This window comes from Chiloscyllium plagiosum, unplaced genomic scaffold (genome assembly GCF_037043375.1).
Source record: "Chiloscyllium plagiosum isolate Xiang-an unplaced genomic scaffold, Cpla_swu_hap1 HiC_scaffold_4, whole genome shotgun sequence".
Classification (NCBI taxonomy): Eukaryota; Metazoa; Chordata; class Chondrichthyes; order Orectolobiformes; family Hemiscylliidae; genus Chiloscyllium; species Chiloscyllium plagiosum.
The window spans coordinates 145251832-145277584 of NW_028270142.1; the positions used below are offsets into that span (position 1 = coordinate 145251832).

The window sequence follows — 25753 nt, forward strand, 5'->3', positions numbered from 1 at the left end:
AACAAAAGTAGCCTTTGCCTACAGAACATCAATCCATCCGCTGTCAGTGATTTTTATTTTGGCTAAAGCTACATGCTTCCTTAGATTGCCAAATAGAAGATCATTTGTGCATTTGTTCCATTTTTAACAGCGTTATGAAGGACCTATAAAGTGCCAAATTTTACATTGATTGCACACATTCAAGTGTTAATTCAAAACACCTTAATTGGCAGGGGACCTTCCTGATGCCTGAAAGGCTGGCTGAAATAAATTCAGGTTGGCTTGCACCCATTTCTAGTCTGTGGTACAAAATTGCAGGTAATAAACTCAAAAAGCCCAGATTCAACAGGAATGTGATACATTTTGGACAGATCTGTTCTGTAGCACGCAGCTCATTAAGAGTAGCAAGAAGTTTTTAATTCTGTATTTGGTTAAGCTATGATCCCGGCAGTACTGATTCAGACTACAAAAATGTTCCGATTCTTAGTCGTAACCTTTCTTATCTCCATGAGCATATGGACAGTTTCTTTTCTTTTGCAAAGAAATAAGCTGGCACACAAAATGAAAGGCCAGAAATTGTAGAAATAACAGGTAATTTAAAGAAGGACATGACTTTCTCTTTCAGATCCTGATGACCCTGCTCCATGTGACAGCATTTGAGATTAATGTTTTACTTTTTCTCACAGGCACAATGAAGCTTACACTTGGACAAATCCGACTTGTTGTGTCCATAACATTATCGTTGGTCAGCTTTGGATTGAACAATATGGAAATGTTGAAATAATTAATCACAAGTAAGAGTGAATGAATGACATCCTTCAGATTTTCAAAATTAGTGCAATTTTAAGATGTAATTATGAAGATGATTTTTCCACAGAACTGGGGAAAAATGCATTCTGAATTTCAAGCCATGTGGCCTTTTTGGTAAAGAGTTGCACAAAGTTGAAGGTTACATTCAAGACAAAAGGTAAGCTTAATCTGTTCAGACGGTTATATTTAAAGATAATCCTTTGCCCTTAATGCTGTGATTGACGTTGATACCACGTCATCTGAAACATTGCAGCAATGCTAAACCTGCTGTCTAGCTTCAGCTCGACAAATTCTGCTAGTCACAAAGCAGTTATGCATCACGCCTTAGAAAGGTATTTGGGAATACAAAGAAAAGATAGATGTATGTAGTTACATTGCAGATCAACCATGATCACATTGACTGACAAAACAGACTTGAAGAGTTATGTGACTTCCTTCTGTGATTTTGTTCCAGTAACGCTGCTGATTTCAAATAACCTTAAAAATAAGGTAGCTGGATGTTTATTTATACATCTAACTTTTATCATTACTTTAGCTGCACTTGTAACAAATAAGGTTATTGTGCCATGCTAAGTCAATCACACCAGTACTAACACGTGTACATTAGGATGAGAGGAGTCATAGATTCATAATGCATGGAAACAGACCCTTCAGTCCAACTAGTCCATGCTGACCTAGTTTCCCAAAACTAAACTAGTCCCGCTTGTCTGCGTTTGGACCATGTCCTTCTGAGCTTTTCCTATTCGTGTACCATCCTCTTGACTTGTCCCACCTGTCAATCTTCCTTCCCACCTATCTGCTCCAACCTCCTCTTCAACCTATCACCTTTACCCCCACCTCCATCCACTATTGCACACACAGCTACCTTCCCCCAGCCCCTCCCCCTTCTGTTTATCTCTCCACCCCCAAAGCTCCCAACCTCATTCCTGTTGAAGGGCTTTTGCCTGAAACGTCAATTTTCCTGCTCCTCGGATGCTGCCTGACCTGCTGTGCTTTTCCAGCACTACTCTAATCTTGACTCTAATCTCCAGCATCTGCAGGACCCACTTTTGCCCTCTGCAGAATATAGGTCTGGCCCAGTCAATTTACTCTTTTCTCACTGAGTTAGTTATTTTGTTGCTCTCCATCTGAGGAAATGTGTCATTTTGTAGGTAAGGTGGTCAAAACAGCGCACAGTTGCCTTCAGAAGCATGAGGTCACTGTCATTACACTGAATACATCAATGTTGTTCTGACTTAGGATTCAGACAAGATACTCAGGGAAACCTGTCAGGACCACCAAATTGTACCGGGGTAGTATCATACAGGTATCTCACGACAGGTATGATACATCCCAAGTACAGTTTTCTTATTTGTATCTTGAAGTCAGTCTGATTTGGATGTTCAATGTCTATTTCACAAAACCATGAGCAAGAATTATAAGGATTCTCTATTCTCAGTGAAGAACTCTTCCTATTCCTGGACCATCCTGGGAAAAGAACAGCTCCACACTCTCACTATAAATCTTTTTCACACTCCTGATATAAAATACCAGAAGTTTCTATGTAAATCTGATCAAATGAATGAGACTGCCCTCCATTATTTGATGTACTTCTGATTCCCATCACAATGTGGTTTCACTTCCATTTTCATTTATATGTTCCCCTCCCACCTCCCCCATTAGGTTAGATTACCCTAATCATACTGTGCAACATCTACAAGGCACAAGTCTTGGCACAAGGAGGGTGATGGAAAACTGTCCAATTGTCTGGATGGGTGCAGCCCCAAAAACACTTGACACCATCTAGTACAAAGCCGCCTGCCTGATTGGCAGCACATTCACAAACACCCACTCCCTCCTCCATCGATGCTGAGTAGCTGCAGTGTGTATCATCTACAGATGCATTGCAGTGACTCACCAAGGTTCCTTGCAAACCTGTGACCTCTACTACCTAGAAGGAAAAGAGCAGCAAATAGGTAGGAGCATGTAAGTTCCCCTCCCCAAACCACATGACATCTTGATTTTGGAATTCTATCATCATTCCTTCACTGTCACTTGGTCAAAATCCTGGAACTTCAACTTTAGCAGCACTGTTGGTGTCCCTTAACTACATGGACTTCAGGAATTCAAGAAGGCATCTCAAGGGCAAGTAGGGATGGCCAACAAATGCTTGTCCAGCCAGTGATATTCACATATTGTGAACGGATTTGAAAGTGTGTGGGCTTATTCAAGGCAAATTTCAGGACTGCAATGCAGCTTTAGTACTGTTCAACTGAAAGAAAATGTTGGCTGAACAAGCTCATGCTTTTATTCCATCAGCAGAGATGAACATCATATAAAATCTGAGTATTCATAACATAATCGTCAAATGAATGCATTGCTGGTAATGGACCAATTGCTTGCAAGGTTTGGACAGAATTTCTTCAGAAAGTATTTTTTTCTGTTTGGAGTGAGAGGGTGATCAAATCAGATGGAATAATGACATAAGAGCAATGCTCTGCCATTCCATGAGATCTTGGCTGGTCTGATAATCCTCAACTCCACTTTCCTGCCTATTTAACCCTTGATTCCCTTACCAAATAAAAATCATCTGTCTCTCTCAGCCTTGAATTTAACGATCCAGCCTTGATAGCCCACTATAGCAAAGAATTCCATTGAATCATAAACTTCTGCGAGAAGTTTCTCCTCATCTCTGCCTTAAAGTTTGTAGCCCTCGCTCTGAAATGATGCTCTCTGGACCTAGACTATCCTACAAGGGAAACAATCTTTCTTCAACCCTTTTAATTTCTTTAAGAACCTTTATATGTTTCAATAAGGTAACCTCTCATTCTTCTACATTCTGACAAGTACAGGCCCAATCTACTCAATCTGTCCTCATAAGACAGCCCTTCCATACCTGGTATCAGACTAGTGAACTTCCTCTGCACTGCCTCTAATGCCAGCATATCTTCAATAAAGGATCCACAACTGTTAACAGTAATCCAGCTGGATGGTGATACTTGTGGAATGGTTTGGTGGGATTTGGGATGGTCAAGTAGAGACAGAGGATAGAATGGTAGTTGGGATTGCTAAGTGATAGGGTTGGATGGCAGCGGAGTAGGGGGTTAAGATAAACTGTGCCTGGTCAGGATAGGACTGATGACTTGCCAACCTTTGTCAGTTGGCAAGTTTGCATGTTTCAATTCTCATGCCAAAGGAGCTGCTCCATTTGTTCAGATAATGTAATGGAATCTCACAACACTGATGAATTAATAATCTTTCATTCTTGATTACGCTGCATCCTTTCTGTGATCTGTCACAGTAAGAAGAAGCTCTGTGCTGTTTATGGAAAATGGACAGAGTGTCTGTGGGCAGTTGACCCCAGTACATTTGATGCCTACAAAAAAAATGACAAGAAAAACTCAGAGGAAAGGAAGCTGAGCAAAACAGTAAGTATGGGATCGTTCTGAACTAATTTTAAAATGAACCATTCCAGAAGTTTGGCTGATTGATGTTATTCTTTACCCTGTGTAATAACAACCAGTAGCTCCAGAAAGGATTTGTATCGAACTGGATTCATTTCGGTTTGTTCTTAATTGGGTACCAGTTGCCCAAGAAACAGAAGAATTCTAATCATTCTCTGTGTATACCTCTAGAGCCTTGTCCCTCACCATCTCGAACCTCTTCCAGCTCTGCAGAACTCTACACTATCAAACCTCCCATGTTGTTTTTGTATCTTCACCCCTCCCTTCATCCCATTGTTAGGGTTTGTATCTTCAGCCTCTCAGGCTCTTGCTATTGATTTCCTTCCCAAACATCTGACTCGCTCCATTTGCTTCACCTTCCTTATAATTTTGTAACATTTCCTGGCCTCAGCGAAGTGGGGTAGTATTTGAGGAGGAAAGGGAATAATGAAGTGTTTCATCAGAGCAATGACTTGGAGAACGTCTCTCGTAATGGACGAGGATATGGTTGGGATACAGAAGGGCTTCCTTCTGAACCGAGGTGAGCTGTCATTTAGATAATTTAAAGGCCATGTTTACAGTAATTTTCCAGACCTCCTAGAATTTTGTCTGTGGCAGAGTAGCCCCCAGTTAATTTAGGAGGCATCTGGTCTGATGTAGGCAGTCTCCCTGGGGATGGAGACTATTGTAAATGAGAAGGCAAATGGGATGTAGGTCTTTCTTGCAATGGGAATATAAATGCAGGGATTTCTTGTAATAAACTGTGCTATGCAATGGTGTGAATGCAGTTGGAGTTTTGTATACAGTTTTAGTCTCCTGATTTAAGGAGACACCTACATTGAAGGAAGTTTCACTTGGCTCCTCCATGGAATGAGGATGATTTAATGGGGGAAGATTGAGCAAGCTCAATAGATAGTCGTTGGACCTCAAAGGAATGAGAGGTGAAGTTACTGAACCATATAAGATCCTGAGGGAGTCTCAGATTGGTTGAACTAGGGGACACTTTCAAAATAATCAGTCTCCCGTTTGGGACTGAGATGAGGAAAAAATGTCCTTGGAGAATTGTTAGTCTGTGAAATCCTCCTACCTCAAAAACAGTGACGGCTGAGTAGTTGAATATATTCAAGACTTGGTTTTACAGATTTGTCATAGACGAGATGCCCAGAAGTATGGGCAATTAGCAAGAAAGTGGAGTTGGGTATTACCAGGTTAACCATGGTTGTGGTTCTGTTTGCCAAGCTGGAAATTATTGTTGCAAACGTTTCGTCCCCTGTCTAGATGACATCCTCAGTGCTTGGGAGCCTCCTGTGAAGCGCTTCTGTGGTGTTTCCTCCGGCATTTATAGTGGCCTGTCCCTGCCGCTTCCGGTTGTCAGTTTCAGCTGTCCGCTGTAGTGGCCGGTATATTGGGTCCAGGTCGATGTGTTTGTTGATGGAGTTTGTGAATGAGTGCCATGCTTCTAGGAATTCCCTGGCTGTTCTTTGTTTGGCTTGCCCTATAATGGTAGTGTTGTCCCAGTCGAATTCATGTTGCTTGTCGTCTGCGTGTGTGGCTACTAAGCATAGCTGGTTGTGGCATTTCGTGGCTAGTTGATGTTCTTGGATGCGGATCGTTAGCTGTCTTCCTGTTTGTCCTATATAGTGTTTTGTGCAGTCCTTGCATGGGATTTTGTACACTACATTAGTTTTGCTCATGCTGGGTATCGGGTCCTTCGTTCTGGTGAATTGTTGTCTGAGGGTGGCTGTTGGTTTGTGTGCTGTTATAAGTCCTAGTGGTCGCAGTAGTCTGGCTGTCAGTTCTGAAATGCTCCTGATGTATGGTAGTGTGGCTAGCCACGAAACGCCACGACCAGCTATCCTTAGTAGCCACACACGCAGACGACAAGAAACATGAATTCGACTGGGACAACACTACCATTATAGGGCAAGCCAAACAAAGAACAGCCAGGGAATTCCTAGAAGCATGGCACTCATCCACAAACTCCATCAACAAACACATCGACCTGGACCCAATATACCGGCCACTACAGCCTTCAGCTGAAACTGACAACCGGAAGCAGCAGGGACAGACCACTATAAATGCCGGAGGAAACACCACAGAAGCGCTTCACAGGAGGCTCCCAAGCACTGAGGATGTCACCTAGACAGGGGACGAAACGTTTGCAACAAAAATTTCCAGCTCGGTGAACAGAACCACAACAACGAGCACCCGAGCTACAAATCTTCACCCAAACTTTGAGGTTAACCATGGCCTTATTCATGGAATAGTGGGAATGGTGGAGTAGATTTGAGGCCCTAGCTATCCTATTACTGCTCCTACTTTTGGAACTTATGAAGGCTCCATGACCCTAGGTTGTGTCACTGGATAGGAAAGACTATTCCTGAGAGTCCAGTGGAACACCTAAGGATCTGCCTACTTGTTCCTGCATAATTCAACTTTCTACTTCTGTCTTCAAGCGAACCTCTGTGTTGAGGTGCCGTTTGATACCTGACTTTCCTCTGCTGTATCCATCTCTCCTAATGGGTATCCAAGGCTCCAGAGCTACCAACAGTCAGATTGGGCCTGAATTATCTACACCCCACAGACAGTCTGGAAGCAGCCTTCAGGAAGATGTTAAAACATATTTGACCAAGTTTAGCCTTTAGATCCCCATTTGATGCTGAGCTCGGTGTCCTGAAGCCCCATGTTAAGTCTTCAACCATTTGATGCACTGAAATCCTTCAGTAAAGTAAATTCAACATAGTCCTACCAAACCATGGGGCTACTTTCTTTAGAAACCAATGGTGATGGTTTTACCTGAGGGTCACCATGCCTCAGGAAAGGGAAGAGGTCGAGAGAGTCCTTCATGGTAATCTCAGCTGGTGTGGGAATTGAACCCATTCTGTTGGTTTCACACTGCATTGCAAATCAGCCATCCAGCCGACTGAGCTAACCAACCCTCAAAAACCCTTCAGTAAACCTTATTGCTTGAGTCTCCTATCTAATCTCCTGCAGTTAATCACAATTATTCAGATTGGAGTGATGCTAAATGCAGTAAGAAGGCTATAGGTTTTCTTAGTAATGTCTTAAAGTGATCAGTATCCATTTCTTCTTCTCAGTCCCTTTGCCCATGATGCATGATCTGTAACTATTTATCGGAAATGGTATTTTCAAAGACTTTGCAGTACTGTATTCATATTTGTTGAAAGTAACCTGGTTTTATTGGTTATATAATAACATGCATCTTTTATGGTGCACTTATCCTAGCCAGTCGCTTCAGAGAAATCGCAACCAGATGAAATGCCACTGCCTGACAATTCTGAAAGTGTACAAGTTATACCAGGGAGTCGCCTGCTTTGGAAGATAACACCTAGACCACCAAACTCACAACAGGTTTGTCTCCAAATTCCTCGGGTATGATTAGGATTGGACCAGGGAGTCTCTAAAATTACTGGTAATACAGCTGGACCAAACATGCAGAGGTTTAGGCTCTTGCTATGAGGATATAGTCCAAAGAGGAGAAAGTGAGGACTGCAGATGCTGGAGATCAGAGCTGAAAATGTGTTGCTGGAAAAGCGCAGCAGGTCAAGCAGCATCCAAGGAACAGGAGAATCAACGTTTCGGGCATAAGCCCTTCAGGAATGAGGAAAGTGTGTCCAGCAGGCTAAGATAAAAGGTAGGGAGGAGGGATTTGGGGGAGGGGCGTTGGAATTGCTATAGGTATAGTCCAAATCCAAACACAGCGTGGTGAAATTTTAAATATCTGCAATTGAAAGCAATGATTGCAACCGTAAAACTGTCACTGATTTTTATAAAATCAATCTCATTCTCTATTGCCTTTTAAGGAAGTACATCTGCCTTCCTTACATGGTTTGGCTTTTGTGTAGGTATTACTGTGTTACCCCCAACAATTTTATTGACTCATAACTTCCCTCTGAAATGGCCAAGTAAGTCATTCAGTTCAAGGACAGTTAGGGATGGGCAACAAATGCTGGCCTTGCCTGTGACACCCACATTCCATGAAAGAATAATGAAAAAAGATTACAATTTATTTGAAGTAATATGACAATAAATGGTACTGCTGTCTTAAGTATTTCAAAGTCACATTAAATGCTGCATTTCAATTAAAATCCATCTGTTCTCAAATTCTTACATTCCTCCTAAAGTCTCCATGTGTTTTATGCATTGCTGCACCCAGGTCTCCCCTTAACTATAGTTAGTGTCCATCCCTTCAGCCACCTCGATCCATGAATAGAGTTCTTCCTCGACATGAGCACAAAGCGTGGACTGATGTGCCAATACAGTGCTGAGTGACTGATGTGCTGTTAGAAGTACAGTCATTAGGATGAGATGGTAAACAGAGGATCGTGTCTGTTCCCTCAAAAAAACTCTCTCACTTACTACTTTGATGAAGACTGGTGTACAAGCCTGTACTTATCCCTTGGTCAGCATTACAAACAAATCTGGTTATCACATGCTTGTGGCATCTTGCAGTGTGCAAGATTGAGATGCCTGCCATAACTCTGTTCTAAAGTGCTTCTTTGGCTGTAAAGTTCTTTGGTGTGCCCTGAGGTTGTGAAAGATGGCACAGAGATCAAAGCCTTTCTCATAGAGCCCATGTTAAGTGTCAGTAGTTTTCATTTCTGTGGCATTGGACTTGAGCTAAATCATTTTAGTAGAATGTTTTTGGAATATTTTTCAGATGTACAATTTCACCAACTTTGCCATGTCACTGAATGAGCTGGATAAAGAAATGGAGAGCCTTATCGCACCCACTGATTGTCGATTCAGACCTGACATTAAAGCAATGGAAAATGGTGATATAGGTATGATCAAATGTTAAGTTAGAAATAGTTCTAGGCGGAAACATGGAGGATTTTCTTTTACTTGGAGTCTCATTATCTATTTCTTAACATTAGGGAGTGTGTCAGTAAAACCTTTGGTCTCTTATCTGAGGAAAGATGCTCTGGCTGTTGAGGGAGTACAACAAAGATTTACTAGATTGATTAATGGGATGGCTAGGCAAAAGTGAGGACTGCAGATGCTGGAAATCAGAGTGGTGCTGGAAAAGCACAGCAGGTCAGGCAGCATCCGAGGAGCAGGGAAATTGATGTTTTGGGCAAAAGCCCTTCATCAGGAATGAAGGGTTTCCTGATTAAGGACTTTTGCCGGAAACATCGATTTTCCTGCTCCTCGGATGCTGCCTGACCTGCTGTGCTTTTCCAGCACCACTCTGATTAATGGATGGTAAGACTGATATATTTAATCAGTCTTACTATCCCATTCATCAGAACCTGGATGAATTAGGACTATATTCACCTGAGTTTAGTAAAATGAGGTGGGAATTCCAGATGCCTATGAACATCTAACAAAAAGACAGGGTAAATGCAGAAAGGATGATCCCAGTGACCCTGGAGACCATGACCAGGGCCACAGTCTAAGAAACCGAAGGGCCTGTTTCCACACTGTAAGTAATCTAATCTAATCTAAAACAGGTAAGCCATTTAGGAGTGAGATGAGAAGAAATTTCTGATCCAGAGAGTGGTAAGCCTGTGGAACTTTCTGCCACAGGCAGTGGTTAAGTCTAAAATATTGAATGTTTTCAAGGCGTTAGATATTGCTGTTTGGATTAAAGGGGTCAAAGAGTATGGGACGAAAGCTAGAACAGAACATTGAGTTGGGAATCAGCCACGATCATACTGAATGTCACAGTAGGCTTAAAGACCTGAATGACCTACTCCTGTCCCTGTTTTCTATGTTTCTATGACACAGTATAGCTAATAAAATGAACTTAAATTACTTAAAATTGTATAACAAATTTAAGATAAGATAATTGAGGGCAGTTCTCCTGACATCAGGAATTGTACACAAGTACCCTATCCTCCTTCCCATTATGCCCACTCCAGTGGCTTCCATTATATTCCTCCCTGTATATCAGATATTAAATGACTTGGGTACTTGATGTGCTTAAAAGTTTATTTGAATCAATGTGGCTACATGGGATGGCATCTTTTGGTACTTTCTGGTCTAAAGTTGGCTATTCTGTATAAGCAGAGGTATATCAACATAAAATCCAGAATTGAGTTGTTAATTGTATTATGCCAAAAAAAGTGTTATGAAAATAATAGAGTAGATTAATGGAATTCCTTCCTTAATACTGCTGATTGTCTTTGGATGGGTTTTTTGAAATGCAAGATTAAATAATAATAGTGTAATATCTGCATCTGAGGGTGGGTAGAATGGAGTATCATGCTGTGGATATAATTGGTGAGGGAACAATGATACCTTGCCACCATGCCCCTCTTAAACTCATCCATTGTTCTAAAATATCAAACTGCATGTCCAAAATTCATAACTGATTGAGTAGTAATTTACTCTACATAAATGTTGGGAATATTGAAGTAATTGTCTTTGATCCCCATCACATATACTGCTGCCTAGCCATTGATTCTGTCCCTCCTAGTAATTGTATGAGGCTGCCTCAGTCTATCACAACTTTGCTAACCTGTTTGTTCCAGAACTTCTCAAATACCTATCAATGCATTCCTCAAGATTGCTTGTTTCCACCTCCATAACATTGCCACTCTTTATGCTCCACCTGAAATCTTCTGGAACAAAAACCCTTATACATGGCTTTGTTGCTTCCAGACTTGATAATTCAGATGTAAGCCTGTCCAGCCTTCTATGTTCTACCTTCTGTAACTTTGGTTATCTAAAGTTCCACTGCCTGTACTCTAAACTGCACCAAATGCTGTTCACTTCTTATCGCTTGCACGTTGAACCGCCTGGTTAAACAGCACCTCGATTTCAAAACACTCATCCTTGTTTTCAGACACTGTGGTGTTATTCTTCCCTAATTCTGTAATCTTCATCTCTCCACTTCTGAGATGTCTGTGCTAATCTGATTCTGGCTCTTGAACATGCTTTTAATCACTGCTTGGGTCCTGAGATTTGCAATTTCCTCCTTCAATCCCCCTCTCCTCCTTTCAGGCTCTCATTAAAACCCAACTCTTTTACCCAACATCTTGTGCCTGGTCGTCATATCTTGTTTTATGCTGCCTATATGAAGCATGTTAGCATGTCTTATTACACGCAAGGTGCTATATAAATCTAAGTTATTATAGTTGTCTGCATGGATTATCTGCAAGAAGGGCCTGTTCTGTGCTGTATTGTTCTATATTCTATATATATTTGACCATTTGGGAATTTTAAAGAAGAAAACTACTCTGAGTTTCTATTTGTCAATCCTGCTCATGATACAAATGCAAGATAAATTTAAGTGCTGACTGCCAAAGCTGAACACACGTTACTACTAGGTCCATTACAGCAATGTAGTTGCTGGTTTAGCTACTGTGGAACTACAGATGAACACGCTTGTTTGACCTTTTATAGACTTAGCCAGTGAAGAAAAGAAGAGATTGGAAGAAAAACAACGAGCTGCTCGCAAACAACGAGCCAAAACAGACAACGACTGGAAAAACAAGTTAGTATTGAATCTTCTCAGTTATTAGTTATCTTTGGTTTTAGATATAATCAAGAGACAAGTTAAGCTATTTTCTCCATTTACTGCTGCTCCTATACAAAAAGTAAATTGAAAAATTAAAATGACTTCTGTATAAATTCAAATCCAGCTTGCCCTTTCAGAGTAGAGTTAATGATACTGAATAATTAATCAAACTATATGTTTAAGTTTTTGTTTGAGTTCCCAATAGCATTGACAGCCTGAATTAGATTAGTTCTCCCTGTAAATTTGGTTTTTCTTCATTTCCAGGCTGTGGGTTACTGGCTAGGCTTGCCCACTCCTGGTTACCCAGAAGGCAGTGAAGAGTTACATACATTGCTGTGGATCTGGCGTAAACATGGGCCAGACCACATAAGGATGGCAAATTTTCATCCTTAAAAGACATTTGGGAACCACTGGGTTTTTTATGATCTACAATAATTACATGGTTGTCATTAGGCTAGTTTTTAATTCCAGATTTTTTTTTATTTCCATGAATTCTTGAATTCAGATTTCACCATTTGGCTTGGTGAGATTTGAATCTATGCCCCCAAGGTATTAACCAGAGCCTCTGGATCATTAGCATATTGACGTTACCACTATGCCGTCACCACCGATCCCTTATCCTGGGAATATGGCTCCTAGTTCTAGACTCTGTAATTTCCTTTTCTCTGCATGATCTCCAAAGTCCAACATTCAAGCATGGTTGTGACCTCCAAAGCCTGAAGTCAATGCTGGCATAATGTACACAGCCGAGCAGCTAAAGGGGATGTTACTCAATATCTACCCTGTCAAACCATCTAAGAATTTCATCCTCACATTCTTCAGAAAATATGGAGCCTTTTCTATTCAATCTCTGTGCCTGGGACAGCTCTATCAGCTCAACCAATCCTGTGAACCTATATTGCAGCATTTCTAAAAGAAGCTATTCTACAGGGGTATGGAGATGGAAACTATTCACAGTACTTCTGCCAAAGCTCCGTTTAATTCCAAGAGCCACGTCAGAATGGCAGAACAGACCCAACGCGCCTCATGGCCTAATTCTGCTGACATATCTTATGGCTTATCTTACAGTTGCCCTTCTACTCCAACGCCCTTGGTTATTAAAGATAACTTTTTCTAGGTCTAAGAATAACATGCCATCACAGGGAGGTGGTGGCATAATGGTAATGTCAATGTGCTGATAATCTAGAGGCTCTGGTTAATGTTCTGGAAGCACGGGTTCAAATCCCACTATGACAGTTAGTGAAATTTGCATTCAGTAAAAATCTGGATTAAAAAAGCTAGCTTAGTGTAATAAATCACAAATTCCTGTAAGAACATATCTGGTTCATTAATGCCTTTTAGGAAGGAGAACTGACATCCTTATCTGGTCTGGCCTATACATTACTCCAGACCACACACATCCAGACACCTCATCGACTGTGTCCGTTGCTCTCAATGTGGTCTCCTCAACATTGGGGAGACAGGACGCAAATTCATGGAACGTTTCAGAGAACATCTCTGGTACGTGCACCAAACAACCCCGCTGCCCTGTGGCCAACCACTTCATCTTCCCCTCCCACTCTGCTAAGGGCATGCAAGTCTCACCCCCCCCCCCCCCCCACACCTAGATCCAACCCTCCAACTTGGCACCACCCTGTCTCACCTGTCCATCTTCCTTCCCACCTCTCCTCTCCACCCTCTGATCTGACCTATCACCATTACCCCCTATACCTCATCCACCTCTCACCTTCCCAGCTACTTTTCACCAGCCCCAAACCCCACTCCTATTTATCTCTTAAGCCTTTCATCAGGAATTGGGGAAAAGGCTATTTCCAATACGTCGATTCTCCTGCTTCTCGGATGCTGCCTGACTTGCTGTGCTTTTCCAGCACCACATTCTGCGACTCTGACTCTCCAGCATCTGCAGTCCTCACTTTCTTCCAGACATACAGTAATACAGTTGACTCTTAACCAACCCCAGAAATGGTCAAACATACCACTCAGTTCAAAGGCAGTTAGGATGGGCCAGTGACTACATCTCATGAAAGAATTAATTAAGAAAATGTATAGGAAAACAGCTAAAAATGTGTACAGTACATAAACTGGACACTAATTCAATTTTTTTAATCATCTGAGAGTATCAGATTTGAAGAACCATTTACTAGTTTCTCGAACATTTTTTTTTAAAATGAATTGCATGCAGGTGTCTAATTGAAGGCCTGTAAACAATCAGAAACTTTCAGTACTGTTTAGCACACCCTGCGGGTGTGGTTTGAAGGTGGTCTGGCTTTTGAGCACAATATCTTGACCATGATGTATTGTCAGTGCTGATTGCTGAACAGAATAATAATTTTGCAGTTGCACTTCTGTCAAGAATTTAAAACTGTAATGTCTAATCAGTTGGTTCAGTTCTGAGCACAGCACTGTTTTCAATTATCTTGAAGACTTGATTTATGCATGCAGGTTAGTGTTGTAAGTACAGGATTTCTGCGTGCCCCACTTTGAAAATTTGCACTTGTAATGAATGTCTTTCTGACAGAATTAAATACTGATCCCATATTATGTAATAATCTATACTTCTTTCTACTGTTTCTCTAAAGGAACCAATTGGCAGAGGGTCCCAGGTTTGGCTTATTTGTATTTTATTGTTGGTTTTCTATCATTATTTTAAAATTTTAATTTCTTGGCATAACATTTTTTTCCACTGAAATGAACTCTTAACCATAGACCAAAATTGATAAGAAGTGGGCACTCCTATTTAAAACTGACTGACTGTGACCAGGCAGATAAAGACTAAGAGAAATTCACTGATAATTTCTATTTTTCTCAGATCACAGAACAGTCAGCATTACAGCAGAAATGTCAAAACTTAAAGAGGGGTATCTGAAGGCAGCACGGTTGCTCAGTGGTTAGCACTGCTATCTCACAGCACCTGGGTAACAGGTTCGATTCCAGTCTCGGGCAACTGTCTGTGTGGCGTTTGCACATTCTCCCTCTGTCTGTGTGGTTATCCACAGTAAATTGCCCATAGTGTTAGGTGCATTAGTCAGAAGGAAATGGGTCTGGGTGGGTTACTCTTTGGAAGGTTGGTGTGGACTTGTTGGGCCGAAGGGCCTGTTTCCACACTGTAGAGAATCTAATCTAATCTAATATTGAGTGCATTTCAAATATTGATAGGTTTACCCAATCTTGGTTTGTGATTGGCTATTATTGTGATAAACAAGATGTTAGTGTCTTGGTAAAACTCTTGCTTCACTGCCAATTTGTCAGTTTCTTAGTTTTAAAAAAATATATAATGCCTCAAACCTGCTTTGTAGTTTTTGTAGGTGCTGATCATGTTTACATGGCCATCTTGTTTACAGATTGTTTACAACACCAATACAGGCCACTCAGCCAGCAGATTATGCTTAACAAGAGATGTCCTCTAATCCCATCCCATCAGCATTACTTTCTCTTCCTTTCTTCCTTATTAATTCCTCCAGCCTTATTTTAAATACATCTGTACTTTTGCCTCAACTCTGCCTGGTTTGTCTAACTAAGTGTCTGTGACCATGAGAAAGATAATTTAGATTAGATTCCCTACAGTATGGAAACAGGCCCTTCAGCCCAACAAGTCCACACCAACCCTCCAAAATGGAACCTATCCAGACCCATTTTCCTACCTTACACTTACTAAAGCACCTAACACTATGGGCAATTTAGCATGGCCAATTCACCTGACCTGCACATCTTTGAATTGTGGGAAGAAACCGGACCATCAAGAGGAAACCCACGCAGACATTGGGAGAATGTGCAGACTCCACACAGACAGTCGCCGGAGGTGGGAATCGAACCTGGGTCCCTGGCACTGTGGGCTTACAGTGCTAACCACCGAGCCACTGTGCTGCCCCATGGTGGCAGACTTGATCAATTGTGCTATTTGTTTGGTTTAAGCAAGTACAGCAGTGATTTGGCATTATGGTGATTAGTTTTGAACATTGAGAACTATTGCTCATGTAATTCCAAATATTGGGGTGGTTTCTCCTTGACCTCAATTGGTCTCCATTCTGAAGGGCTCCTTGGTGCCATTCTCAGTCAAAAACAGTCTTGATGTGAATCAATAGCAGTATTCGTATGTCTGTGGCCACATTGAAGCAATGATGAAGTTTGAAACCAAGTGATTGTGGTGGAACCCAAAAGTATACATTGGGATGAAAGTTATTGGCAAGATGTTACCTAATCTGGAAATGTGTTGCTGGAAAAGCGCAGCAGGTCAGGCAGCATCCAGGGAACAGGAGAATCGACGTTTCGGGCATAAGCCCTTCTTCAGGAAGGGCTTATGCCCGAAACGTCGATTCTCCTGTTCCCTGGATGCTGCCTGACCTGCTGCGCTTTTCCAGCAACACATTTCCAGCTCTGATCTCCAGCATCTGCAGACCTCACTTTCTCCTCAAAGATGTTACCTAATGTCAAGTTTAATGTTAGCTTCAATAATTCTACTGATGATTGGGAGTTGCTAGTAGCACAATCATTAGCTGAATTATATTTTTTAACTTGTCATATCTAGGTATCTTGTATATGACTAGAAAGGAACCAAATAGAATTGCCCACTGTTTCTGGTCAAAGTAGTATGCAAGCACTTCACACTTGAATCTTGCACTCGTGCTGGACTGCAGCATATTCTGAGGGTGGCTCAGGTCCATGGATTGCCTCCTCGAATCCGAGCGTATAATTGCTCCATCGTTCCTAATCTGATGTGAAGGGAATTCAAGGGTTTTTTTACTTGGTGACACAGTTCCTTCCATAAATCCATAAGACAGGAGCAAAAGTAGGTCATTTATCCTCTTCAGCTTGTTCTGCCATTCAATGAGATCATGGCTGACCGGTTAATCCTCAATTCCACTTTAATGCCTTATCTACTTTCCCTTACTGATTAAAAATCAGTATTTCAGCTATGAATATACTCAACAGCCCAGTCTAAACAGCTCTCTGCGGTAAAGAATTTCACAGATTCACTACAGTCTGAAAGATTCTTCCTCAGCTCTGTCTAGAATGGATAAACCTTTATTCTGAGATTATACCCTTATTAAGCAAGTGCTGCTTCAGAGCAGTGTTGGTGCTATTGTCCATCACTTTGATGTTTGAGAATCCATTGATGGGATGATAATTGGCTGGCTTAGATTTTTCCTGTTTTTTGTGTGCAGGACATATCTGTCAATATTCCACATTGTCAGGTAGATGCCAGTGTTGTAGCAAACCTGAACAACTTGGCTTGAGTGTGGCAAGTTCTAGAATTTGTGTCTTCTGTACTATTGCCAGAATGTTGTCAGGTCCCACTGCCTTTACAGTATCCAATTATTGATGATGTGTTGGGTGAATTGATTTAATGGAGACTAACATCTGTGGTGGAGATCTCTGGAGGTGGTTAAGGTAGATCATCCACTCGGCACTTATCAGGGGATTGTTGCAAATGCCTCATCCTTATCTTCTGCCTCCTTTATTTTCCCTTATCCCAAATGGCTAGCTTTTCCCACTAACCTCGTACGTGGACCTTCAAAGGTCTTCTGAAAGACAGCCTATTCACTGGGTTTCCCTTATCTATTCTACTAGTTATATAGAGAGCAGTACAGCGTGGAAACAAACTCTTCGTTCCAACTTGTCCATGTCAACCAGATATCCTAAATTAATCTAGTCGCATTTGGCCCATATTCTTTTAAACCCTTCCTATTCATGTACCTATCTGGATGTCTTTTTAAATGTTGTAATTGTACCAGCCTCCTTCACTTCCTCTGGCAGCTCATTCATACCCACGCCACCCTCTGCGTGAAAATGTTTTCCCAGAGGTCTCTTTTTTAAATCTTTCCCCGCTCACCTTGAACCTATGCCCTCTAGTTTTGGACTCCCCAGCCCTGGAGAAAAGACCTTGGCTATTCACCCTATCCATGCCCCTCATGATTTTATAAGCCTCCAAAAGGTCACTCCTCGATGTTCCAGGGAAAATAGCCCCAACCTGTCCAGCCTCTCCCTATAGCTCATACCCTCCAATCCTGGCCACATCCTTGTAAATCTTTTCTGAACCCTTTCAATAGCAGGGAAACCAGAATTGCGCACACTATTCCAACAGTGGCCTAACCAATGTCCTGTACAGCCACTACATGACCTCCAAACTCCTATACTCAATGCACTGACCAATAAAGGCAAGCATAGCAAACATGACCTTCACTATCCTGTCCACATGCAACTCCACTTTCAAGTAACTACGAACCTGCACCCCGCGGTCTCTCTACTCAGCATCACTTCCCCAGGACCTTACCATTAAGTGTACGAGTCCTGCCCTGATTTACCTTTTCTAAAATGCGACATCTCACATTTATCCAAATTAAACTCCATCTTCCACTCCTTGGTCCATCCTAGTCTAGTAAATTTGTTAAGCATGATTTGCCATTCATAAACCCAATTGGACTTTGTCCAATTCCAATAATACTTTCCAAATGTTCTGTTATCATGTGCTGGTTTGTAATTCTGTTTTTTGCCTGTCCCTTCCTTTTCAAGTCGTGGGGTTACATTTGCGATGTTTCAATCTGTAGGTACTGCTCCAAAGTATATAGAATTTTGATTACGTGAAATGTTGTGGAACAGGACCTAGCAGGAGACCATGATAGAGGAATCTGGGGCATTGATTGATAGAAACGAGTGAAAGTGTGAATCCCATTGCCAGAGTAGCCTGCATGACATTTCTTTCAAATTGGACCAGCTATCAAATGATGCTGAGTGACATTTTACTTTCATTCATTCAGGGGATGAGTGTTGCTGGCAAAGACAGCATTTGTTGTCGGTCACTAATCATCCAGAATTGGATGCCTTGCTAGGGCTATTTCAGATGGCAATTGAGAGTCAACCATGTTTCTCTGCATCAAGAGTCACATATAGGCCAGACTTGGTAAGAATGATAGATTTCCCTTCTCAAGGGCATTTTTAACTGGACTTCTTTTTAAGCGCAGCCATCTGATAATGTGGTCACAAATACTGCTGCTACTGTTTTTTAAAATATCCAGATTTACTTGATCAGTTGAATTTACATTTTAGTTATTGTGGTGAGATCTGGCTGAATTCCTGACCCTGGGTCTTGGGATTGCCAGTCTAATAATGCAATTACCATATTGTTTCATCAGCTGGAAGTCAATTCATGCTTGTTAAATGTAAAAAAAAAGGTCTGTTTATAAATTAAATGAACAAGAAATAAAGTACCATTTCTTCCTAGTATAACAATATACAATATTTAATGAGCTATTAAAGTTCAATCAAATTCTTTCTTCTTGCTTTTACCTAACTGAATTGTTTAAAGTCAGCTGTTGTGCTTACATAACAGTTGCACTAGATAACTTCGGACAAGGCTTTTAATGGTCCAGAATTTATCTGAAGTAGAACACTAGCTCTAATGCTGTTATCAGCTATGGACGCCAACCTGTTGTCCTCAGTACACAGAACTAGCAAACATAGCAATTGAAAAACCCTGAAATTCGCAACTACAAAAATCAGAATGTGAAGCCAGTGCTATAACTGAAACTAGTAGCTGCTTTCTATAGAAATGGTGATTTCATTTCAGTGGGGTACATTACCATTTTACGTTGGTCTTTACTGAATGAATTCTCTCTAAGTTGTATGTCATGACATCATTTTGCTAGTTTGAACGTCTGACAGGCATGCCCAGACTCTAAATCCTCCATGGTGCATTCTTTATTGCAAAATTGTAATGGATTTATTAATATTGGATTTGTGAAATAAATTTTACTTTAGTCAAGCATTTTGTTGAGTTATAACCTATAAATATAAATATTTGAAGAATGCAGCATATCTTTTGCTAACTAAATCTAATACATTTCGTTCTGTGCATGCATTCCCTTAGAACAGTGGTGTCCAACCTTTTGAGTGTGTAACAGGTGGTCAGGGATAGATAAGCACATCTAAACCAGTCAATGGATTGGAGAGTTAGACATTAGGTGCTCACCTTATGACCATGCTTTTCTCTTAATAGAACAGTACAGGCCCTTTGGCCCTCTATGTTATGCCGGCCTTTTACCCTACTAAGATCAAACCAACTTACATACCTTTCATAGAACATTACAGCGCAGTACAGGCCCTTCGGCTCTCCACGTTGCGCCGCCCTGTCATACTAATCTGAAGCCCATCCCACCTACACTATTCCATGTACCATATGCCTGTCCAATGACGACTTAAATGCACTTAAAGTTGGCGAATCTACTACCGTTGCAGGCAAAGCATTCCATACCCTTCGTACTCTGAGTAAAGAAACTACCTCTGACATCTGTCTTATACCTATCTCCCCTCCCTTTAAAGTTGTGTCCCCTCGTGTTTGTCGTCCCCATACTTGGAAAAAGGCTCTCCCTGTCCACCCTATCTAACCCTCTGATTATCTTGTATGTCTCTATTAAATCACCTCTCAACCTTCTTCTCTCTAATGAGAACAGCCTCAAGGCCCTCAGCCTTTCCTCGTAAGACATTCCTTCCATACCAGGCAACATCCTAGTAAATCTCCTCTGCACCCTTTCCAAAGCTTCCATATCCTTCTTATAATGAGGTGACCAGAACTGTACACAATACTCCAAGTGTGGACGTACCAGAGCTTTGTACAGCTGCAGCATAACCACCTGGTTCCGGAACTCAATCCCTCTATTAATAAAGGCCAAAACACTCTATGCCTTCTTAACAACCCTGTCAATCTGGGTGGCAACTTTCAGGGATCTGTGTACATGGACACCGAGATCTCTGCTCATCTGCACTCCCAAGAATCTTACCATTAGCCCAGTACTTTGCATTATGATTACTCTGTCCAAAGTGTATCACCTCACACTTGTCCACATTAAACTCCATTTGCCACCTCTCAGCCCAGTTCTGCAACCTACTACATCCTTCGTCACTATCCACAACTCCACTGACCTTAGTGTCGTCTGCAAATTTACTAACCCACCCTTCTAAGCCGTCATCCAGGTCATTTACAAAAATGACGAACAGCAGTGGACCCAACACCGACCCTTGCAGTACGTCGCTAGTAAGTGGACACCAAGATGAACATGTTCCATCAACTACAACCCTCTGTTTTCTTTCAGCAAGCCAATTACTGATCCAAACTACTATGTCTCCCACAATCCCATTCCTCCGCATTTTGTATAATAGCCTACTGTGGGGAATCTTATCGAACGCTTTGCTGAAATCCATATACACCACATCAACCGGTTTACTCGCATCTACCTGTTTGGTCACTTTGTCAAAAAACTCAATAAGATTTGTCAAGCACGATCTACCCTTCACAAAACCATGTTGACTGTCTCTGATCAGATTATTCTTTTCTAGATGGTTATAAATCCTATCTCTTATAACCTTTTTCAACATTTTACCAACAACTGAAGTGAGACTCACTGGTCTGTAATTACCAGGGTTGTCTCTAATACCTTTTTTGAACAAGGGAACCACCTTTGCTATCCTCCAGTCCTCAGGCACTATTCCTGTAGACAGTGATGATTTGAAGATCAATGCCAAAGGCTTTCAATGTACTATCTTCCATGTGCCTATCCAGGAGTCACTTAAATGTCCCTAATATATCTGACTCTACAAATACTGCTGGCAATGCATTCCACTCATCCATCAGTCTAAGTAAAGACCCTACCTCTGACATCTCCCCTAAACCTTCCTCCAATTACCTTAAAATTTATGCCCCCTCATGATAGACATTTCCGCCATGGGAAAAAGTCTCTGGCTATCCAGGCGAAAGTGAAGCCTACAGATGCTGGAGATTAGAGTTGAGAGTATGGTGCTGAAAAAGCACAGCAGGTCAGGTAACATTCAAGAAGCAGGAAAATCAACATTTCGGACAAATCTAATTCCTAATGAAGGGCTTTTGCCCAAAATGTCGATTTTCCTGCTCCTTGGATGCTGCCTGACCTGCTGTGCTTTTCCAGTGCCACACACTCATCTCTGGCTATTCACTCTATCTAGGCCTCTCCACATCTTGATTTGGAAATGTCGTGTTGGATTCGGGTGTACAAAGTTAATAATCTCACAACACCAAATTATAGTCCAACAGATTTATTTGGAAGGACTAGCTTTTGGAGCACTGCTCCTTTATCAGGCGGTTGTGGCTACAATAACCTGATGAAGGAGCAGTGCTCTGAAAGCTAGTGAATCCAGTTCAACTTGTTGGACTATAACCTGGTGTTGTGTGATTTTTAACTCTCAACATCTTATACACCTCTATCAAGTCACCTGTCATCCTCCTTCACTCCAATAAGAAAAGCCCTAGTTCCCTCAACCTTTCTTCATAAGACACGCCCTCCAGTCCAGGCAGTATTCTGGTAAATCTCCTCTGCACCCTCTCTAAAGCTTCCACATCTTTCCTATAATGAGGCGAACAGAACTGAACACAATATTCCAAGTGTGGTCTAACCATGAATCTATAGTGCTCCAGTATAATTCCCCTACTAATGAATGCTTCTTAACAACCCTGTCAACCTAGGTGGCAACTCTGGGGGATCTGTGGACATGGACCCCATGATCCCTCTGTACCTCCACATTGCCAAGAATCCTACATTTAACCCTGTATTCGGCGTTCACGTTTGACCTTCCAAACTGAATGACTTCACACTTTTCCAGGTTGAACTCTGCCACTTAATAGCCCAGTTCTGCATCCTGTCAATGTCTTGTTGCAAACTCCCAACAGCTCTCCACACTATCTACAACTCCTCCAACCTTCGTGTAATTGGCAAATTTGTTAACCCACCCTTCCACTTCCTCATCCTAGTCATTTATAATAATGACAAAGAAGAGGTCCCAAAACTGATCCCTGTGGAACACCACTGGTCACCGAGCTAAATATCTTGCACCTACCACCACTCTGTGTCTTCTATCGGCCAGCTAATTCTATTTCCAGACAAAAAGGTTTCTTTGTATCCCATGCCTCCTTCCTTTCTGAATGAGCCTACCATGGGGAACCTTATCAAATGCCTTGCTAAAATCCATGTACACCACATCCACTGCTTTCCTTCATCAACATGTTTTGTCACATCCTTAAAGAATTCAGTAAAGTTTGTGAGGCATGACCCACCCCTCACAAAACCATGTTGGCTATCTCTAATTAAACTACAATATTCCATGTAATAATATATCCTGTCTCTCAGAATCCTGTCCAATTCTTTGCCTGCTACTGACGTAAAACTGACTGGCTGTAGTTCCAAGGGAATAACGTGCCACCCTCCAATCATCTGGCACCCCAATGGACAGTGAGGATGCATAGATGATCACCAAAAGTACAGCAATCTCTTGCCTCACTTCCTGCAGTAACCTAGGATATATCTCATTTGGCCCAGGGAATTTATCTATCCTTATGTTGTTTCAAAATTTTCAGCACATCCTCCTTCCTAACATCAACCTGTTCTAGCATATCAGTCTGTTTCACGCTGTCCTCAGAAATGTCAAGGTCCCTTGAATATTGAAGCAAGGTATTCATTAAGTAAACTTCATCTCCAGATCTGGAAGGTGCTAATTACTGATAGGTATGAAAATGCTGCCTCCTAATAGGTGCAAATCCATCAGCCCTGGAGTAGCTTTTAACCGTCATTTAGAAATCAATCTGTAAAATTTGCACAGAAGCTTGCAAATGAGGCAGAGGCTTTGTAGTCCATATAGAAGAGCTCCAGGGTCACATTTAGTCTGTTGGACACTTCTGTTTGAGGATACATTCTTTGAAAATGCTTCCTAATAATAGTGTGGTTTTATGAACTCTATTAAATGTTTACTATTCTGTATAATGAATTCGATTGAGTGGTATGAGTCCCAAACTGCAGTTACTTTTTAAAAATAATATTGGTTAACAAGTGCTCATGCTTTTTTCGAATGTGATTTGTTACCAGGTGGTTCCATCAAGGACCCAACCCCCACACTGGTGCATCAGACTGGCTGTACTCAGGAGGCTACTGGGATAGGAATTACTCACACTGCAGTGATATTTATTAAGTCACATGGGAGAACTAGCCAGCCAGTACCTCTGACTTCTAAGAGCAAATTTCAGGGCATATATTATTTCGTGACTTTTTAAAAAAAACAGCAAAACCTCAACCAATGTAAATTTAGTCCTGTTTGAGTTCTTTGAGAGCTTTCTCATGTTAAATACTGCCAAGAATGTATGAAATAAGTCTCTTAATCAGAGTATCACTGATAAACGTCTTTTCTCTCTTCCAATTGTTGCACATTCGTTGAAAACTATTTTGGAAGTGCCCAACAATGGAACTCTTTACCCACCTCTGGCAGTTTACTTGTAAGGTAATAGGGGGCATAAAACCGGCCGTTGTATACTTTAAGATGGTTTATGATAAGGGACTAAGATAAACAATTTGCACTGGAAATAAGTGGGAATAACACCAGCAGTTGAATTCCTACAAGCCATTTATTGTATGGCACTAAGATAAGCTACTTCTACACAATCATGCTATCCTTTAATTTATGTTCCTCAAAAACCTAATCATTTATCACTATGCTACAGTATTTTAACTATAGGTAAGTTTTGTTTAGACCCATTATAGAGCTAGATAAGAACTGTGCCTATAAAATGGCAATCTCTGTGCTGTTTTATAAACAGTCTTTGGCCCCATTAAAATTCATAGGAATTGTATAAGGTATCCATTAGTTGAAAATATATTTCTATGCACTTTGTTTCCTTAGAGTATAAGTTCAATTCCAATATCAGGTTACCACTGAACAGAAATATCTCTGTCAGAAATGCATTTAGGAGGAGTATTTTGTCACTTGTGCAACATATTTCATCCTATTTAGAGTCATTGGTGATCTTAATACTTATCAGGGTTTTTTTTGTTTTGTCTTATTTAATGTGTGTCTTTGTTGCATTTGACTTGTGTGTTTCCTTCAAGTGATTAGTTTTGTTCAGGAGTTTGAAAGACACAGCAAGCTTTGTGAACCTTGTTTGGAAAAACTGTATAGCTAAAAGTGTAAAGTAAATTCTGTAATTATTTGTACAGTAATCAGAGCTTAAGTTCTAGAAATCTGGAAATTTTAAAAAAAACTTAGGTTGAATATATTTGAGCTACAATATTTGAAGTTGTGATCAGTTGTACGAGCGAAGATTACCAATTGTGGAAAACACTCCCATTGTAAATTCTTAATTCTCGTCACTTAAGATTTCCAATTTATCTGGCCTTTGCAAAATTATATTAACTTACTATTTATTAACTGTTTTCTACTCCAGGTATGACACTTAACCCTCTATAGCAACTGGCAATGGGAGTAGTTTTCTGTTCAAATACATGAGCTTCAAATGTGAAAAGCTGGAATTCGTTAACTAAATTCTCATAAATCTCAAATAAATTTAAGTAATATTTTGCAATTATGATGCATTGCAATTTGAAATTGTTTTGGATTCAGTTAAACTCTTGATTGGATTGAATGCACACTTGGTATTTCACCATTTCCAGTTAGAATGTCTTTATCTCTTAATTTCTCCAAAGCTTCAAATTGAAATCAATCTCTTATATCTTATTTCAGCTGTTACCAATTGTCAAAAGTGGTGTGTGTATTGCACAGAACTTATGTATTTCTAAGAATATATTGCATATCTTAGAAGTGATGGAAAAGCAACACTAAGTTAGATTTTTAATACCGCTTTGTCATTTAATACAAGAATACTGAATGTAATATTGCAGCTAAATAAAGGCTTTACAAAATGTGTAGATATAAACCATTGTCTTTGTATGGTATTTTTAAGTGCTGTGATGGAACATGGGTAAAGTGTTCTGTAGTGAGCTTATCAGCTGCTTAGGTCACTGCCACTGCGCAACTGTGATATGATAGGTGTTAGTCATTATGTATTCTGTTGCTAGGTAGCAACGTCCTTAATGTGATAAATTATGAAATGGAAGAGAAGCAGGATCTCGGGGAAAATCAGAATCACCAGAGATGTGATACTGAGTAAATAGTTGGAGCTGTGAGCTTGCAAGTGGCTGGGTCCTGATGGACTTCATCCTGGGGTCTTTTGGAGTTAGGCTATGAGATATAGGAGTAGAAGCAGGCCATT

The 25753-nt window shown here is 40.9% G+C and overlaps 1 protein-coding gene across 3 annotated transcripts in view; it reads left to right on the forward strand.

Moving 5' to 3' along the window:
• osbpl1a (oxysterol binding protein-like 1A) overlaps positions 1-25407 on the forward strand; it is a 209691-nt gene extending 184284 nt beyond the window's left edge. Inside the window, exons 22-29 of one of the 3 annotated variants that reach the window (XM_087986747.1) lie at positions 666-773; positions 857-946; positions 4070-4196; positions 7458-7583; positions 8893-9016; positions 11583-11673; positions 14277-14300; positions 18453-21485. In XM_087986747.1, coding sequence (XP_087842873.1) covers positions 666-773; positions 857-946; positions 4070-4196; positions 7458-7583; positions 8893-9016; positions 11583-11673; positions 14277-14300; positions 18453-18459 — 697 coding nt within the window. In that variant the 3' untranslated portion in view covers positions 18460-21485. Of the gene's footprint in view, positions 1-665; positions 774-856; positions 947-4069; positions 4197-7457; positions 7584-8892; positions 9017-11582; positions 11674-14276; positions 14301-18452; positions 21486-23579 lie in introns of those variants that run through there. The other 2 variants (XM_043687608.2, XM_043687612.2) reach the window with 2 other exon arrangements.
• Positions 25408-25753: the final 346 nt, after the last annotated feature.